The following is an 18244-nucleotide window of genomic DNA, read 5'->3' on the forward strand; positions in this document are numbered from 1 at the left end:
GGGGCAGAGTGCAGGGCGGAAATGGAGCAGGAGAGTCGGCAGAGACATGTGCGACTGGTCCCCAGCAATTGCTTCTTCTCTTCATCGGCCAGCCCAATCGGTGTCCCAAATTTGTTTGGTGAATCGCGTCCCTGCCTACTTTGCATGCCGTTTCCCCTCATTTGCATGCACAGATTGGAAGCAGATCGCAGGAGAGGTTAGTGAATCGGGTCGGGGGAAAATCAGGTCTCAAAGGGGTTGCAAACAGATCGGTACACGATCAGTTTGCTTAGTGAATCTAGCCTTTAATCACTTGGTCACTCTGATATCTTGATTAAATGCTATTTAAAAGATGAAGAGGACATTTTACTAAAGTTTAGCACACGCTAACATCCTATTTTATACTTGTGGACCATGTGGCACGTAGGAAATGCTGATGTCTGTTTGTGCACTCTAAGCTATAGTAAAAGCGCCCTGAAATGATACAAATAAGAGAATATTGATGTTTTGGAAGTTTTATGCAAATAAAATAACTCAGAATAAAACATAAAACAGAGAGCTTTATGGGGTTTTTTTCTAATCTCTAAAGAAGGGTTTAGAATCAAGCCACTGTGCCTTTAAAGAGTAAAGTTTCAATAAAAATCCATTAACTGCTTTCAAATATAGTAATCCTTTGGTCCAGCTGTGAAAAGTACTAGATGATACTTATTTGCCATTTGTGTTATTTACGGTCCATGACTTTTATGGTAACTGGTTCCTATTATTGGTTTCTATTAATGTAAAACATAAGTGAACATAAATGAGGCGTGAATCATTTCTTTTTATTAGCCTCACAGTCTTTACTCAGTGCTTGCAGTAACTCCAGCTGTGACTTGTTAGTGATAACCTATTGAAAGAAGGAGAGCTTTAAGAAGAGAAACCACAAATTCTCTATCCATATATTTTCACTTGGTTTCGCTAATTCTTTGTCTGAACACAGTGGCAGTAAGAAAATAGGATGTAATTAGTGTCACAACAAAACCTTCAGTTACCACTAAATTATACCTAGTTTAGCATGGTTCTGGAGTCCACGTAATTTTGTCCTCTGCTAGTACAGAGGTGGTGTAAAAGCATACACCTAAATGGCAGTGATACCTGTATAACTTCCTGAGAATTAAGGTGTGATATTTTATAAGGCTCATATAACTGTGCATTTTGTTATTATGGGGAAGAAGAGTCATCCCTCATTTTCAGTGGTTCCCAGTTTTTTTTATCTTAGGTCAGTGTAGACAAAGAACTTATATTAAAAAAATGTGAGAAATTAGGAAATCCCTTGAAACGCGCACACACAAAGGACTAATTTTAAAAGAATCTATGTTCCTAGCCATGCAGTTCAGTACCTAGATCCCTGAATTAAAATATGTCACAGATATAGATATATAATTACACAATAGTGTCATTTTACATAACAGGTGCTAATATTTACACATTGATTATGCATGTAAATTATTAAAATGATAGCATATATTCACAATCCACAATCCCCCAAATTCTGTAAATGGCATCTTAAGTGGCAAGCGTAAATTGGTGCACACAGATCATTTGTGTGCACAAATGATCTGTGTGCACCAATTTGCACTTGCTGATAATTGGCAATTAACACATTGTAATTGACGCTAATTGGCACTAAATAGAAGTTATGCACACAACATGGTAGGCATTTTCTATATAGTGCTGTGCAACAGTTCTAGTGAGTGAATCTGAAAAGGGGATGTAGCCATCCTGGGCATTCCCAAAAGTTAGGTACACTTAATAGAATACGCCTGATACATGCATAAGTTAGGCGCAGATATATAGGCCTAGTTTTCCTTGACTTAAATGAATGTGCCTAAAAGTTATGACATATACTGGAGAGATGCCAGATAACAGGTAAGGGAACCATGAAAAGAGAGGGGGAGATGCCAAACTATGGTGGGGGAGGGACCTGGACAGAGAGGGAAATTCTAGACTACAGAGGATATAGAGAAAAGATGAGGGAGATGCAGCTATACAAACCCTGGGTTGTGCAGGTAGTAAACCATGCTTACTGGACTTTAACTTCTAGTGCATAATTTGCTGACTACACAACCCCAAAAGGAGCACAGCATCAAGGTTTGTGTAGTTGCTTCTCCTGCTGACAGACCAGGTTTCCTACAGTGGCTCTCCATTTGGAGCCACTGTCTTGTTAAACACTGAGGCTATACTTTTTTCTAGAGGGTAGGAGCAGTGACTTAGCGAGGGTGACCGGCGCCCGGGACAGTGGTACCCCTCTCCCTCCCTCCCCCCCCCCCCGCCATGTGAATGTACGAGACCACGCCCCTTCCCTGTAACTTTTTAACTTTGGGGCGAGAAGCGACGAACTTGCTGCTGCATCGACTTTGGAGTTCTCTCTGATGTCACTTCCTCCCAGAACCATAGGGGTGGAAGAGAGGGAGGGATAGGGATTTTCTGGACCATATGGGGAGAAGCAGTGGCATAGCATGGGTGGGAGGCACCCAGGGCAGTGGCATTTCCCTGCCCTCTTCTTTGCCTCCCTGCACCTTCCCTGACCACCGCCATGTGCACACACCCCTTCCCCTGTACCTCTGTAATTCCCTAGTGCGAGCAACATTTTCAACTTGCTGATTGTACCGGCCTCAGCTCTCCCTCTGATATCACTTCTTGGTCCCACGACCATGAAATGATGTCAGAGGGAGAGCCAAGGCTGATGTGAGCAGCAGGTTGGGGCTGCTGCTCGTGCTGGCAAAGAGCTAGCAGTATGGGAGGTAGAAAAGGAAGGCACACATGACAGAAAGGGGCGGGAAGGGGCGGCAGATAGGAAAGGAAAAATGAACAACCTCCAATGGAAAAAAAACAGAAGACAGATAGAAAAGCAAATAAGAGAAACTGGAATCAGCATGTTTGGAAGAAATAAAGTGCCGAGACAACAAAGGTAGAAAAAAGTTTTATTTTGAATTTATTAACTAGAATGTTAGCTTTGGGAAATGTGCATCATGGATGTCTTTGAATTGTTTGCAGTAGTGCTGCCTGATTCACCAATTCAAATCAATTCACCAATTCACTTCAGTGAATTGATTTGAATCGTTTCATTTGCTGGAAAAATTGGACTCACTAATTCAGTGAGTCCTAACAATACCTCTGGGCTTCCTAAGTGGCAGCAACAGCAATGGTGGTGTCCAGCAGGCAGAGGCAGCACTTTGAAGAGGCTGCTCCTGGCCTGCCCTGCTGGATCCTTCCCTCTGCCATGTCACTGATAACATCACTGATGATATGGCAGAGGGAAGCCCTGGCAGGCAGGTCATAAGCAGCCTGTTCACCACTGCTGCTGCTTTGGGAGACCCGAAAGTTGAGATCTCAAGTGTAGGGGGGGGGAAGGTGTCGGATTGGGAAGTGCTGCCTGCACAGGGATGGAAGGCTGCTGCATAGGAGGATGGGAGGGAGGGATGGAAAGCTGATGTACATGGGGATAGGAGTGATGGAAAGCTGCTGCATAAGGGGAGGAGAGAGGAGAAAGAAAGAATTGTTGGACATGGGGTAGAGGAGATGAAGGAAGAGATACAACAATGAGGTAGAAAGGAATGAAGGAGAAATTTTGCATATGGTGGAGGGAAGGGAGACATGCAAGAGAGAGAGAGAGAAAAATGTTGGACATAGGGTAGAGGGCAGGGAAAGATGGTGCATGTGGAGAGATAATAAATGTTGCACATGATATTGGAGGGGAGAAAGAGAGAGATGCTGCATGGAGGAGAATGGAGAGGTTTGACCCAGGGTAGAAGACAGAGAGAGATAGAGAGAGAGATCTCGATGGTAGTGGGAGAGAAACAGAAATGCTGGATATGGCAGTTGAAGGGAATGTACAGAGATAAAGAATGATGATCATGGAGAAAGAAGAAAACATCAAATGGGCAGGAGACCCTGGTGAGCGAATTAACAGAAGACCAACATGATTTGAATAATAAAATTACCAGACAACAAAAGGTAGCAAAAATAATGTTATTTTCTGTTTTGTGATTATAATATGTCAGATTTGAAATGTGTATCCTCCCAGAGCTGGTGTTAGACAGTGGGCGTAAGCTAGGACCTAACAGAAAGAGGAAAAGTCTTTTTTGTTTTGTTTACACCACAGCACTGGCGTGAGGTTGGAGATCCTACAAAAATAAGCCCACCAAGCTGTTTGAAAAAAAGTCTGATTGGGCAAATCAAATCGAAAAATTTTCCCTAAATTTGGCAGGACTAGTATGCAGTGCAAGAAGAGATACATTTGATTTTATTTCTTCTATGTTGTGGTATCTGTCTAGTTTGGCTTCTTGATGTTCCCAGATGAATTTTTCTATTTCTATTTTGTGATTCCTTGTTCTATATTTGGTGAGCATTGTTTGTGACTGAGATGTGCCTAGCTTGGGTGCCAGCATTTATACCAGATTTTGGCAGACGTAAATCTAGCACCTGGTTAGGCACAGGAATCAGCACTTTGTGATTCCATAAATGATGCATGTCCTTTATAGAATCACGCTTAGGGGTCCTTTTATCAAGCCGCGCTAGCGGGGTTAGCGCGTCGGACATTTCATCATGCACTAACCCCCGTGGCAAGCTCAAAAACTAACGCCTGCTCAATGCAGGCATTAGCTGCTAGTGTGGCAGGCGGTTTAACGTGCACTATTACGCGCGTTAAACCCCTACCGCAGCTTGATGAAAGGAACCCTTAGTGTCAGTTTTATCTGGTGCTGATTTTTGAGCACCATTTAGGGAATCCCTCTAGGTTGTTTTTTTTGGACATATATAAATTATCAACATTTGATAACATTTTAGCTGGGTGAAAGAACACTACATATTGCAGATAAGAGAAACAATATCTGAAATCTTCAAAACTGAAAAGTCTAGGCCATCCTATAAATAAAATAGCATTATATGCCAACCATATACTTTGCTTGTGTGGGAAATAAAATGGTACTCTTTGTTGGGACTAAGATGTTTCAAATTTTTATTAACCAGTAGCAATTTATAGTTGAAGAAATTCAGTCTGAATTGTTGCATGTGAACATTTCCTGGTTCCCATCTATCAAGAACATGTTATCAGCCATCATGTTATTTGTAACTCTGTATCAGAATGAATTGCTTTTATTAATTATTTAGGAAGGAAAAACTTGCCTTACTTTCCAGTCTCTGTGTCCTCTGTCATTAATAATGTGTCCAATAAAAGTGAGCACAATAAAACACTTACCTTATCCTGTACCTGTCAGGGGCCCTTTCGTGATACTGCTGAAGTATTGCGGCAACGCTACAAGCCTTTGGAGCCAACCTTGCGTGTGGAAACATTAATCACTTCACTGGAAGAGGCCAGAGCAGAATTGAAGAGAAAGGAAAACAGCAACCTCATAAGTGACGATTTGTGAGTTCGTTGCCCCTTTCTTGTTTTGTAGAACTTGTTTGGTTTCTCATTTTTCCCTGCTTCATGGAACAATGCACTGGTTAATTTTTTCTGTGTAATTACTCTTTCAGCATTTGTGACTATCTGTTGAATAAGTGCCTTATTTGTGGTTGAATTCTTTTATTTGAAAAAATTACAGGAGGATATATTTATTCTCCAGTGAAAAAGTATTTCATATTTATCAATAATTTGAGCCTCTGAGGTTCCTCCTTCCTCTTTCCCATCATGAGCACAGGCATTCTTTTCATTATCGATTTAGTTTCTGCAATTGCCATGAAAGGAGGTTTGCATAAATATTTTCATAGGTATAGTAATGCTGTACATTCTAAAATGTTGGATAGGCCAGAGTGAGTTTAGATGGCAACTTCAGCAGTTGGAACCTAGGACAATACCAGGTGGACTTTAGTCTATAACCCAAAATATAAAGAAAGAGAAGTTAATTTAATCATGTATTCTTAATGAGAATAACTAATGGGGAGACTGGATGGTCTTTATCTGCTGTCATATACTATGCTATGTTACTTCTGAATCTATTCTGTTTTACCTTTAATAATAATAATAATAATAATAACAACTTTATTCTTGTATACCGCAATACCATGGAAGTTCAATGCGGTTATCCTATGCCCCCTCATTCCAGAGCTTTCCTAGAATTGAAAGAGTTGGCCTATGCATTTAGGCCACTTAGGTATTTAAGCATCTCTTTCATATCTCCCCTCTTCCACCTTTCTTCCAAAATGTACATACTGAGTTCTTTAAGTCTATCTCTATATATTTTATGATAAAGACCAATGACCATTTTAGTAGCTGCCTCTGTTTATATCTTTTTGAAAGTACGATCTCCAGAATTGTACACAATATACTAAAAGAGGTTTCACCAGAGTCCTACATAGGTGTATCATTACCTTCTTTTTCCTATTGGCCATTCCTCTCCCAACCCCCCCCCCCCCCCCACCAAGCATCCTTCCAGCTTTTGCCATCACCTTTTCTACCTGTCTGGCCACCTTGAGATAACATAACATACAGTAACATACGTAACAATAGCTTTATATACTGCTTCGAGTTACCAGATTTTGCATCTGGAAAAAGAGGGCACATGGCTCTGCCTCCCCCCCCCCCCCCACCTCAACCCCACACAAACCTCATCTCTTTGGGCCGAATCTGAAGTATACTCCATATACTTCATAGTGCTCAAGACAGGCTCAGAAGATTGAAGACCCAGCCTGGTCTCACATACATCAATGAGGCCCTGAATGTTCTACACATTTGCACCATGTCGCATCCGCACGTGCGCAGATGCACTCCAGACTCAGCCTCGATTTCACCAGCTTTTAAAAACTCGGACAAAGTGCCATGTTTTGAATAGCCATCAGGATGCTCAGACAGGCCTCAAAAAAGAGGACATGTCTGGGTAAATCCGGACATCTGGTAACCCTAATACTGCTACAACCTAACGGTTCCAAGTGTTCCACAAAACAAGAAACCAGAACACTCATCTGGAATTAAGTACTATTAAAACAGCAGATTATAGTAAATTGGTGAATACATATATCTGTATTCTGGAAATTTCTTCAGAAGGATCAAATTCTCCTCAATTCTAGCTGCCTAAAAGGCTAGTAAGATCTCAGCTACAGCTACAGCCACCAGCGTGCTCGACTTTAAGAATAAATGGGACATCCACGTAGGATCACTACGAGGGTCGAGCTAAAGAACTAAGTCATTAGCACCCAGACTTAATGGGGTGGGTCAGTAGAGTGGGCAGACTTGATGGGCTGTAGCCCTTTTCTGCCGTCATCTTTCTATGTTTCTATAAACTCTTAGTACCTTTCAAAGATGAAAAAGAAAAAGGGTTATTAGAACTCCAAAGTCCCTCTTCTCATTCATGCACAAAGATTCTTCACCTCTAAACTGTACCATTTCCTTGGGTATTTGTAGCCCTGCATTTTTTTAACATTGAACCTTAGCTGTCAAATTCTAGACCATTCTTTGCTAGATTATTCCTCGTATTATCCACACCATTAAAGGTGTCTAGCCTATTGTAGATTTTGGTATCATCTGCAAAGAGGCAAAACTTAACAAACAGTCCTTCAGTAATATCACTTACAAAAATGTTAAAAAGAACCGGCCCAAGAACTGAACCTTGCGGCACACCATTGGTAACATTCCTTCAGAGTGAGCTCCATTTACCACTATCCTCTGCTGACTTCCTCTTAACCATTTCCTAATTCAGTCAAATAACTTTAGGGTCTATGCCGAGAGCACTCAGTTTATTTATTAGTCATACCCTGTTCCATGCCTTTCTTGGCTCTTGCTTAGATTGTTGTAACATCATCGGTGCCAGTATTCTGAATCTTGAACTGAAGATACTACAGACCCTTCAGAATACAGACATATATTGTATTATCCCAGGACAAGCAGGCAGCATATTCTTGACTGATGGGTGATGGCACCGACGGAGCCCCGGTACGGACAATTTTAGAGTGATTGCACTCTAAGAACTTGGAAAGTTCTAGTAGGCCGCACCGCGCATGCGCGAGTGCCTTCCTGCCCGACAGAGGCGCGCGGTCCCCAGGTTCTTAGTTTCCGCGGAGCTAAGAAGACGCGTTTCTTTCAACGGCTGTTGAAAGACTTTTTTGGTATCGCCTTCCCGCTCGCGTAAACCCTTAAGGAAATATTGTTTCCTTCATTTTTTTTTTCTTTTCTTTATTAAAAAAAAAAAAAAAAACTTTGTTTTTTTTTTCAATTCTTTCAGTTTCGCCCCGGCGGGGCCTGTTGCCACTATCGAGGCCTCGGCCTTCGATTTGACAGAAGCCGTTTTTACCTTCATGCCCCCTCAACCCGGGTTTAAGAAGTGCCAGCGGTGTGCACGACCAATTTCACGCACTGACCCGCACAACTGGTGTCTACAGTGTCTTGGTCCTGACCATCGAGCGTCTACCTGCACCCGCTGTGCGACTTTAAAAAAGAGAACGCTGAAAAACCGGCAGATCCAACAGCGGTTATTATTTGGTGCCGAGATGTCTGATTCTGCGGCACCGGCACCAACATCGGTCCCATCTCAGTCGGCACCCACCTCATCGACACCGCGCGATACCGCGTCGGCGTCGCATCCCTCAGGTAAGCCGGCTAAGAAGCCTTCCCCGTTAGAGCGTCCTCCGGTCTCAGTAGCAGCGAGCCCAGTCCTGCCGACCTCGAGGCGCCCACGGAATCGCTCCGCCCCAATAGAGGTGAGCCCCTCGACCTCGGGTTCCTCATCCTCGGGGCGTAGAGCGGCACTGCAGGTACCGCAGAAGAAAAAGGTGGTACCGGTGCCTTCGCTGGACGAGCGGATTGCTGCTGTCCTGCAGGTGCAGCTTAAGGAGCAGTTGCAACAACTCCTTCCTGCACTTTTGACACCGAGCCTTCCGGTCCCGGTCCGGTCTGAGCCACCGGTACCGACAGTGGAGCAGCCCCTTCTATCGGAATCCACTTTGTCGGTACCGGTACATTCTGCTTCCTCGGTCTCCATGTCAGTCCTCGCACTGGAACCGAGAGCTCAACACCAGGCTGTTCAAACTTCGGCACCGATGCAGCCCTTAACGTCTCCCAGTACCGTGTCTATGAGGTCAGGTAAGTCGGCACGCAAATCTCGACACCTGGAACCCTCCACACCGGAATCTCGAGACCGCAGTTTTCAGGTTAGGGATCCTGATCTGTGGGGTGACTCGGAGGACCCTCTTCTCTCTGAAGGGGAATGTTCATCTGGTGATGAGGATCCTTCTGCTTTAGACCCATCCTCTAAACCAGATGTAACCTCTTTCTCATCTTTTTTGAAAGAGATGTGTGACTCTCTCTCTATTCCCTTGGAGGCTGAGTCAAAGAAATCCAAAGCTTTTCTTGATGCACTGGATTTTGACCAGCCTCCAAGGGAATATCTCAAATTACCTCTCCATGACATCTTGAGAGAGACTTTTTACAAGAATTTAGAGACACCTTTGACCGTCCCAGGAGCCCCCCGCAAGTTAGACTCTTTATATAAAGTCATCCCGATTCCTGGGTTTGACAAACCACAGCTCCCACATGAGTCTCTATTAGTGGAATCCACTCTAAAGAAATCCACGGGAGCTAGTGTGTACGCCTCAGTCCCTCCTGGCAGAGAAGGTAAAGCCATGGACAAATTTGGCAAGAGGTTGTACCAGAATGCGATGTTGGCCAACAGGTCAGGGAATTACGCTTTCCATTTCTCATTCTATCTCAAGCATCTCATACAAAATCTGACTGCTTTTGAGAAGTACCTCCCTGACCGTAAAAGATCTGCCTTTCGCCAAACTTCTTCATCGCTCTTACAACTTCGTAAGTTCATGGTCAGGTCGATCTGTGACACCTTTGAGCTGACCTCTCGGGCCACGGATATGTCGGTGGCCATGCGCCGACTGGCATGGCTCAGAGTTTCATAACTTGATGTCAATCATCAGGATCGACTGGCTAATGCACCTTGCCTGGGGGATGAGCTGTTTGGAGAATCCATGGACTCCACTACCCAAAAGCTCTCAGCTCATGAAACTAGGTGGGATACTCTCCTCAAAACAAAAAAGAAGACCCCACCTACCAGGCCTTTTTGTCAGCAATTGGCCTACCAATGTCGATTTGTGGCTCGTTCTTTGCCACCGGCACCTCAACAACCCAGGCGTCAGAGGCAACAACAGAGGCAAAACACTAGACCAGCACAGCAGCAACAACAGGTGAAGCCTCCTCCTCCACAAAAATCCTCACAACCCTTTTGACCTGGTTCTCCAGGACATAGCCAGTATCCCTCCATCTGCCCATCTTCCGCTGCCTATAGGAGGACGCCTTACTCATTTCATAAGCCGTTGGGAAACCATCACCTCGGATCAGTGGGTCCTCAACATCATCCGCCACGGCTATTCTCTCAACTTTCAGACTCTTCCTGCCCAAGGTCTACCAAAAGAGTCTGCTTTGAACACTCCTCAATCTTCCCTCCTTCTTCAAGAGGTTCAATCCCTCCTCCTTCTGAACGCCATAGAGGAAGTTCCTCTAGATCAAAAGGGGCAAGGATTCTACTCCCGTTATTTTCTAGTCCCCAAAAAAACAGGAGATCTCAGACCCATTTTAGATCTTCGTGATCTCAACAAGTGCTTGGTCAAAGAGAAATTCAGAATGCTTTCTCTAGCCACTCTTTATCCTCTTCTCAATCAGGGCGACTGGCTATGTTCCCTCGATCTCAAAGAAGCATACACTCACATACCGGTCAATCTGGCCTCCAGACAGTACCTACGCTTCATGATCAATCGTTGTCATTACCAGTACAAGGTGCTACCCTTCGGTCTTGCCTCCTCTCCAAGAGTGTTTACCAAATGTCTGATTGTGGTGGCTGCCTTTCTACGTTCCCACCACCTTCAGGTCTTTCCTTACCTGGACGATTGGTTGATAAAGGCCAATTCATCTCAGACAGTACTTCAGGCCACCACCCAGACCATCCTGTTTCTGCAAATTCTGGGGTTCGAGATCAATCTACCCAAATCTCATCTCATCCCCACTCAGAGACTTCAATTCATTGGAGCGGTGCTGGACACAGTCCTCATGAGAGCGTTCCTTCCGTCCAACCGTCTTCAAACTCTTCAATCTCTATGTCAGCAGATGCTTCCACAATGTTCCATCTCTGCCAAGCAAATGATGATACTATTGGGTCACATGGCCTCCACAGTTCATGTCACACCCTTCGCACGTCTTCACCTGCGCACTCCTCAATGGACCCTAGCTACCCAGTGGTCCCAAGCGACGGATCCTTGCTCATGACACATATCTGTGACATCATCTCTTCGTCAGTCTCTACAATGGTGGTTGATATCCTCAAATCTCTCCAGAGATCTTCTGTTCCATCTACCTCCTCATAAACTTGTCATCACCACCGACGCCTCCCCTTACGCATGGGGAGCTCATTTGAACGAATTCCAAACTCAAGGTCTTTGACAGCCCAGGAAATGAAACATCACATCAATTTCTTGGAACTCAGAGCGATGTTTTATGCCCTCAAGGCCTTCCAACATCTTCTCTTTCCTCAAGTCCTCCTGCTGTGCACAGACAATCAAGTTGCAATGTACTACATCAACAAGCAGGGTGGGACAGGCTCTCGCCTCTTGTGCCAAGAAGCCCAGAAGATTTGGGCTTGGGCCACAGATCACCAACTATTCCTGAAGGCTATCTACATTCAGGGAGAACAGAATTCCTTGGCGGACAAACTCAGCAGAATTCTCCAGCCTCACGAGTGGACACTCGATCCTTTAACTCTACAGTCCATCTTCGCTCAGTGGGGCACTCCTCAGATAGACCTCTTTGCAGCTCCTCACAATCACCAGCTGCCCCTCTTCTGCTCCAGACTCTACTCTCCTCACCGTCTGGCAGTGGATGCATTTCTCCTGGATTGGTCCAATCTGTACCTGTATGCTTTCCCTCCGCTACCTCTAATGTTGCGAACCTTGTTCAAGCTCAAGAGGGAACAGGCCACCATGATTCTCATCGCTCCACGGTGGCCCAGGCAACATTGGTTCTCCCTTCTACTTCAACTCAGTTCTAGGGAGCCTATTCTTCTTCCATTGTTTCCTTCTCTGCTTACACAGCATCAGGAGACCCTTCTGCATCCCAACCTCCAGTCTCTGCACCTGACAGCTTGGTATCTCTCGGGCTGACTTCGGATGATACTTTGTTGTCTCAGCCCGTTCGTTCTATTCTGAATGCCTCCAGGAAACCTGCAACTCTGCAATGTTACCATCAGAAGTGGACAAGATTTTCTTCCTGGTGTCTTCTTCATCATCATAATCCTACGTCCCTTGCAGTGGAGACCTTGTTGGATTACCTTCTTTCTTTGTCTGACTCTGGTCTCAAGTCTACTTCCATCAGAGTCCACCTCAGTGCTATTGCTGCTTTTCATGAGCCAGTTCATGGGAAACTCCTTTCAGCTCATCCCTTGGTTTCCAGATTCATGCGGGGTCTTTTCAATGTGAAACCACCTATTAAATCACCCCCTGTAGTCTGGGATCTCAATGTGGTTCTCTCCGCCTTAATGAAGCCTCCGTTTGAACCTTTGGCTACGACTCCTTCAAGTTTCTCACTTGGAAAGTGGTCTTCCTTATTGCTCTAACCTCTGCCAGGAGGGTCAGTAAGCTACATGCACTAGTTGCGGATCCACCTTTTACAGTCTTTTATCATGACAAGGTGGTTCTGCGTACACATCCAAAGTTTCTCCCTAAGGTTGTCTCTGAATTCCATCTCAACCAATCCATTGTTCTGCCTGTCTTCTTTCCGAAACCTCACTCTCATTCTGGAGAACAGGCTCTGCATACTCTGGACTGTAAACGGGCTCTAGCTTACTATTTAGAGCGTACTAAGCCCCACAGATCAACTCCCCAACTCTTTCTGTCCTTTGATCCGAATAAATTGGGACGTCCTGTTTCTAAACGTACGTTGTCTAATTGGCTTGCAGCGTGCATTTCATTCTGTTATGCTCAGACCGGACTGACACTGGAAGGTTCTGTCACGACCCATAGAGTTCGAGCTATGGCAGCATCTGTAGCTTTCCTCCATTCCACTCCTATTGAGGAAATCTGCAAGGCTGCTACTTGGTCCTCAGTTCATACTTTTACATCTCACTATTGTCTGGATGCATTCTCCAGACGGGATGGACACTTCGGCCAATCTGTTTTGCAAAATTTGTTTTCCTAATGGCCAACCTTCCCCCAATCCCTCTCTTTGTTAGTTTGGAGGTCACCCATCAGTCAAGAATATGCTGCCTGTTATCCAGGTGTTATCCAGGGACAGCAGGCAGATATTCTTGCGTCCCACCCACCTCCCCGGGTTGGCTTATCCTAACTGGGGACCGCGCGCCTCTGTCGGGCGGGAAGGCACTTGCGCGTGCGCGGTGCGGCCTACTAGAACTTTCCAAGTACTTAGAGTGCAATCACTCTAAAATTGTCCGTACCGGGGCTCCGTCGGTGCCGTCACCCATCAGTCAAGAATATCTGCCTGCTGTCCCTGGATAACACCTGTTACGGTAAGTAACTGTGCTTTCTGCATTGCAATCAGATCATGTCATTCTTCTTCTTAAGAATTTGCATTGGCTTCCCATACAGTACAGAATTAAATTTTAAATTCTGACCTTGGCTCATAAGGTAGTTCACACTGAACTTCCAAATTACTTGGCCATATTAACCATCCCTTATATTCATCCCATTGCCTATGTTCCATAAATGGCCATAGACGTATCCTACCAGGACTAAAACAGGCTTATTATGCTTTTTATTTTATGGTCCCTTTACCTCCCACTGGCTATTTGATCACTGGACTGTAGTTCCCAACCTCTTCCTTCTGATTTTGTGGAGAGAGACCACATCTGACCTTTTCCAGTACCCTGGGACTACTCCCAGCTCTGAGGAGTATTGAAAAGTTCAACCAGTAGAGTGACTAGTTCCTTAAGTTACTACTACCACTATTACTTATATAGCGCTGAAAGGCATACGCACACAGCTCTATACATTTTGACAGAAGAGCTTACAATCTAACTTGGACAGACAGATAAGACATATAGGGTTAAAGATGCAGAATCCAAGGTGAGAGGAGTTAGGAGTTAAAGGCAGTCTTGAAAAGGTGGACTTTGAACACTGCCAGAGATGGAGCCTGCCATAGGGATTCGGGCAGTTTGTTCCAAGCATACAGCATAGCAGGATAGAAGGAACGGAGTCTGGAGTTGGTGGAGGAAGAGAAGGGCACAGACAGGAGGGAATTATCAGCTGAGCGGAGCTCTCAGGGGGAGGAGGGAACATAGACGGAGATAAGTGAAGAGAGATAGTGAGGGACAGCCAAGTGAGTGCATTTGTAGGTCAGTAAGAGGAGTTTGAATTGTATTCGGAAACGGATGAGAAGCCAATAAAGTGACTTTAGGAGAGGGGTAATGTGAGTATAGCGGCTCTCATGGAATACGAGTTGTGTAGCTGAATTCTGGACGGATTGGAGGGGAGTGAGATATCTAAGTGGAAGGCCTGAGAGTAGCGAGTTGCATTAGTCTTAAGCGTGAGGTGTTGGGAGTGTGGACAAAGGTTTTGGTAGTGTGCTCAGAGAGGAAGGGTCAGATTTTGGTAATATTATAGAGTAAGAAGTGGCAGGTTTTAGCAATATGTTGTATCTGGGCAGCGAAGGAGAGAGAGGAGTCAAAGATGACTCTGAGATTGCGAGCAGACAAAGCAGGAAGGATGAAAGTGTTGTCCACAGAGACACAGAGTGGGGGAAGCGGGGAGGCGGGTTTTGGCGGAAAGATGAGCAGCTACATTTTAGCCATGTTTGCCACCTGGCCTCATCACTTTGTCCACCTTTAGTTTAGCTAGCTCCTCACAAACACAGTCCTCTAAAAATCATTCAGGGTCTACACTACTTCCATTCCTATTTGTGCTTGTCTTCGGTAATCATGCTCCCAGCCCTTCAGCTATGAATACAGAACTGAAATATTTGTTAAGTAATTCTGCCTTATTATCAGTTTCTACATATTCCTGCTCTTTATATTTGAGTCTCAGAATGCCACTTTTGTATTTCCTCCTATCACTAACATATCTAAAAAATATCTTGTCCCCCCATTTTACTATATTGGCTATTTGTTCTATTTGCGTCTACCACTCTACCTACTCTACCAACTTCTCTTAGCTTTCCAGATATTGTCATCTGTCTTCTTATTTCTGCAATCTCTTGTTGTTTATTAAGGCCAACCTCTTTTTCCTTACCTTTTCAGCTACTACTTTTGAGAATCAAAGTGGCCTACTCCTCTTAATTTTACTTTCCTTACCAAAAGATTTGTTGTCCTTACAATAACTTCTTTCCGTTTTGCCCACTGCTTTCTTATTTCTGCCAAATGTTCTCATCCAGACAACTCCTTCTTGAAGAAATCCCCATCTGAACAAAGTTTTCTTTGAATTCTAGAATCTTTACTTTTGAATGAACCCTTTCCATACCTGTCATAATATTAAACCACACCATCTGGTGATCACTGGATTCCAAATGATTACCCACTATACCATCAAAAATGCTGTCCGGATTCTGTAAACTGCATCCCAATTGTAGGCAGCTGTAGACGTTCTACAGCTGTCTAACCAGCCAATTGGGATGCACGTTTTTTAAAAAAATGCTCCCCAGGCAGGCTGTCTACATTGGAGGTGCCTATGGAGGCCCATATGCCAGCCTAAGTTCGCCTAAGGTTAGCTGTGGCCTTTGTTTGCCCCGGAAGTCACTTTAGGCGAACCAAGATGGCCGTACGCATCTCCCTAGTAGACACTGTAAGTAGACATGGCTGCTATACTTATCACGGCAAGGGATTTCCCTGCCGCGATTAGTATAGCGACTGCGGACGCCAGTCCCCTCCCCCAAATGAACGAGGCAGGAGGGTGCCCAACCCCTCCTGCCAGAGGATCCCCCACCCCCCTGACAATCACCTGCAAGAGGGTGCCCAACCCATCCTGTTGGCGATTGTCAGGGGGGGTGAGATATCTTCTGGCAGGAGGTAGGCTCCCTCCTGCCAGCGATCTTTGGGGGGTGTCTTCCGGCAGGAGGGGTTGGCCACCCTCCTCCTGGCAATCGTTGGAGGGGATTGGGAGTCTTCCAAATAGGAGGGATTGGGCATCCCTCTTTCCTCATTCGTCCGGGGGGGGGGGGGGAATGGCGGCTGCAGCTGCAGCTACTATACATATCACTGCAGGGAGATCTCTTGCTGCGATAAGTATAGTGGTTACATCTACAATAACCCGATTGTCTAACCGGCGTCTGTAACATAGACAGTTACAGAATCAGGTTTATTTTAGGTGGCCTTAGGCCAGGTCTATATAAGATGCCCTTAGGATTCTTAGACCGGGTGTCCTATAAAGAATCCGGGCTTAAGTCTAGTATGGCCCCATCCCACTTGGGTTCCATTATCAACTGCTAAAACAGGTCACCCTGCAGAGAATTCAGTATCTTCATACTTCTAGAAGACTCCACAATAGGGATGCCCCAATGAACAACTGGCATATTAATATCACTATTAATAGTACTTCACCTTTCACAGTTATATTTTGAATGTCTTCAATAAATCTATATCCACTTATTCAGCCTCCTCTTTTCAGATTAACCCAAAATGCCTATTCCGTATCCTGAAGGTCCTGCAATTATATGGCTTTAATACTATCTTTGACATATAATGCTACTGCTCTCTTTTACTTCCTGCCCTATCTTTCTTGAACAGATTATATAGCCCAGTATCTCAGTCATGGTTCTGTGTGAATCACATCTTTGTGATCAAAACTAAATCTAAATCACCCTTTTTTTTTATAACAGCCTCTAAATCAAGAACCTTATTTATTATAATATAGACATCAGAATGTACTGATTTCCAGATGTTGCCCATTTCTCCTGTTTGTGGAGAGATATTTAATGTTTCACTTATCTGAGGGTTCATTCTTACCTGGGGGCTTTGATCACTCAGCCCCAATTATTCTAGTTTAAAGACCTCTTCAGTAGATTAGCCAGTCTGCTGCTGAGGGCACTTCTTCCCTTCTTTGATAGATAGGCACCATCTCTGCTCAGCAAACCTTGAAAAATAATCCCATGGTCCAGGAAGCCAAAATGCTCTTGACATCACCATTTGTGCAGTCACACATTCATCTCCAGGATGCAAAATTCTCTACCTTGGCCTTTATCCTTGATAGAAAGGACTGAAAAGAACACTATGTGCTTTTACTTCACCTTCTCTCCCAGAGATATGAAGTCATTTTTTATATGTTCAGAGGAGTACCTAGCTGTATCATTTGTGTCAACATGGATGAGTATCATTGTATAATAGTTATTAGGCTTGATGAGTCTCAGCAAGCTCTCCTTAACATCTTGGCACTTGGCAGATAGCACATCTCCCAGGACATCATGCCTGATCTGCAAATGCATGCCTCTGTATCCCTCAGAAGGGAATCACCAACTACTTCTACCTTTCACTCCCTAGTGGTTGCTGATCTGTCAACTTTGGGAATTTTGAGCTTTAATTTCTCCTCTCTCTTGGATGCTTTCATCTTCTTCACTTCCTGAGATGCATAACAGTTCTTTAGTTTGAGAGCAGGTAGAGTCATGGTATCGATCTTGAAGGGTCTCATGGTCTGATTCCAGTTGTCTTCTATCAGCATGACTTCTTTTTCCCTACTACTGGAAACCTTTGATGCTTCATGAGGCATTTAATCAATGTATTTCTCATTTTCACAGATGCTTTTCAAACTTGCCACCTTCTCTCTCAGTTCTTGCATGAAGGATTTAAGCTGAAGATATCTTGCACATAAAACCCACCCCACTTCTTGGATCACATTTTTGACTGCACATAGGCTGAAACTGAAAATGTGGCAACAGCTTTGGTGACAATGTTTCCCAGCCATACTGCAGTTATGGAAGTATTTACATCTTTTTGAAAGAAAACAGAAAAAACAACCCTACCAAAGCCCTTAAATTTTTCTCAACTGTTCTGTAGGTTAAAAGAAGTAGCTCTCTTTTATGTGAGATCTAACCCTTAAAAGTGTGGGTACTTCAAAAGAAATGAATTAGGTCAACTTTCCTTTTGAAATAGACCAAGCAAGCAAAGAAGCTCCTTAAAGAGAAAATTAAACAAAGTTCTCATTATTAAGGCCTCCTTTTATAAAGGTGATTATTCCGGTGGACCCCATTATAGGGAGTGTGTAGCACAGTGATTAGAGCTCAAGCCTCAGCACCCTTAGGTTGTGGGTTCAAATCCTGTGCTGCTCCTTGTGACCCTGGGCAAGTCACTTAATCCCC

At 44.4% G+C, this 18244-nt stretch overlaps 1 protein-coding gene across 3 annotated transcripts in view; it reads left to right on the forward strand.

Moving 5' to 3' along the window:
- The window catches only part of SPATA17 (spermatogenesis associated 17), a 293753-nt gene that overhangs the window by 178702 nt on the left and 96807 nt on the right, over positions 1 to 18244 (forward strand). For all 3 annotated transcript variants that reach the window (XM_033936576.1, XM_033936575.1, XM_033936573.1), the window contains one exon: positions 5238 to 5386. In XM_033936576.1, the coding sequence (XP_033792467.1) occupies positions 5238 to 5386 (149 nt within the window). The remainder of the gene's footprint in view (positions 1 to 5237; positions 5387 to 18244) is intronic.

The sequence above is a fragment of the Geotrypetes seraphini genome, chromosome 3 (genome assembly GCF_902459505.1).
Source record: "Geotrypetes seraphini chromosome 3, aGeoSer1.1, whole genome shotgun sequence".
Taxonomy (NCBI): Eukaryota; Metazoa; Chordata; class Amphibia; order Gymnophiona; family Dermophiidae; genus Geotrypetes; species Geotrypetes seraphini.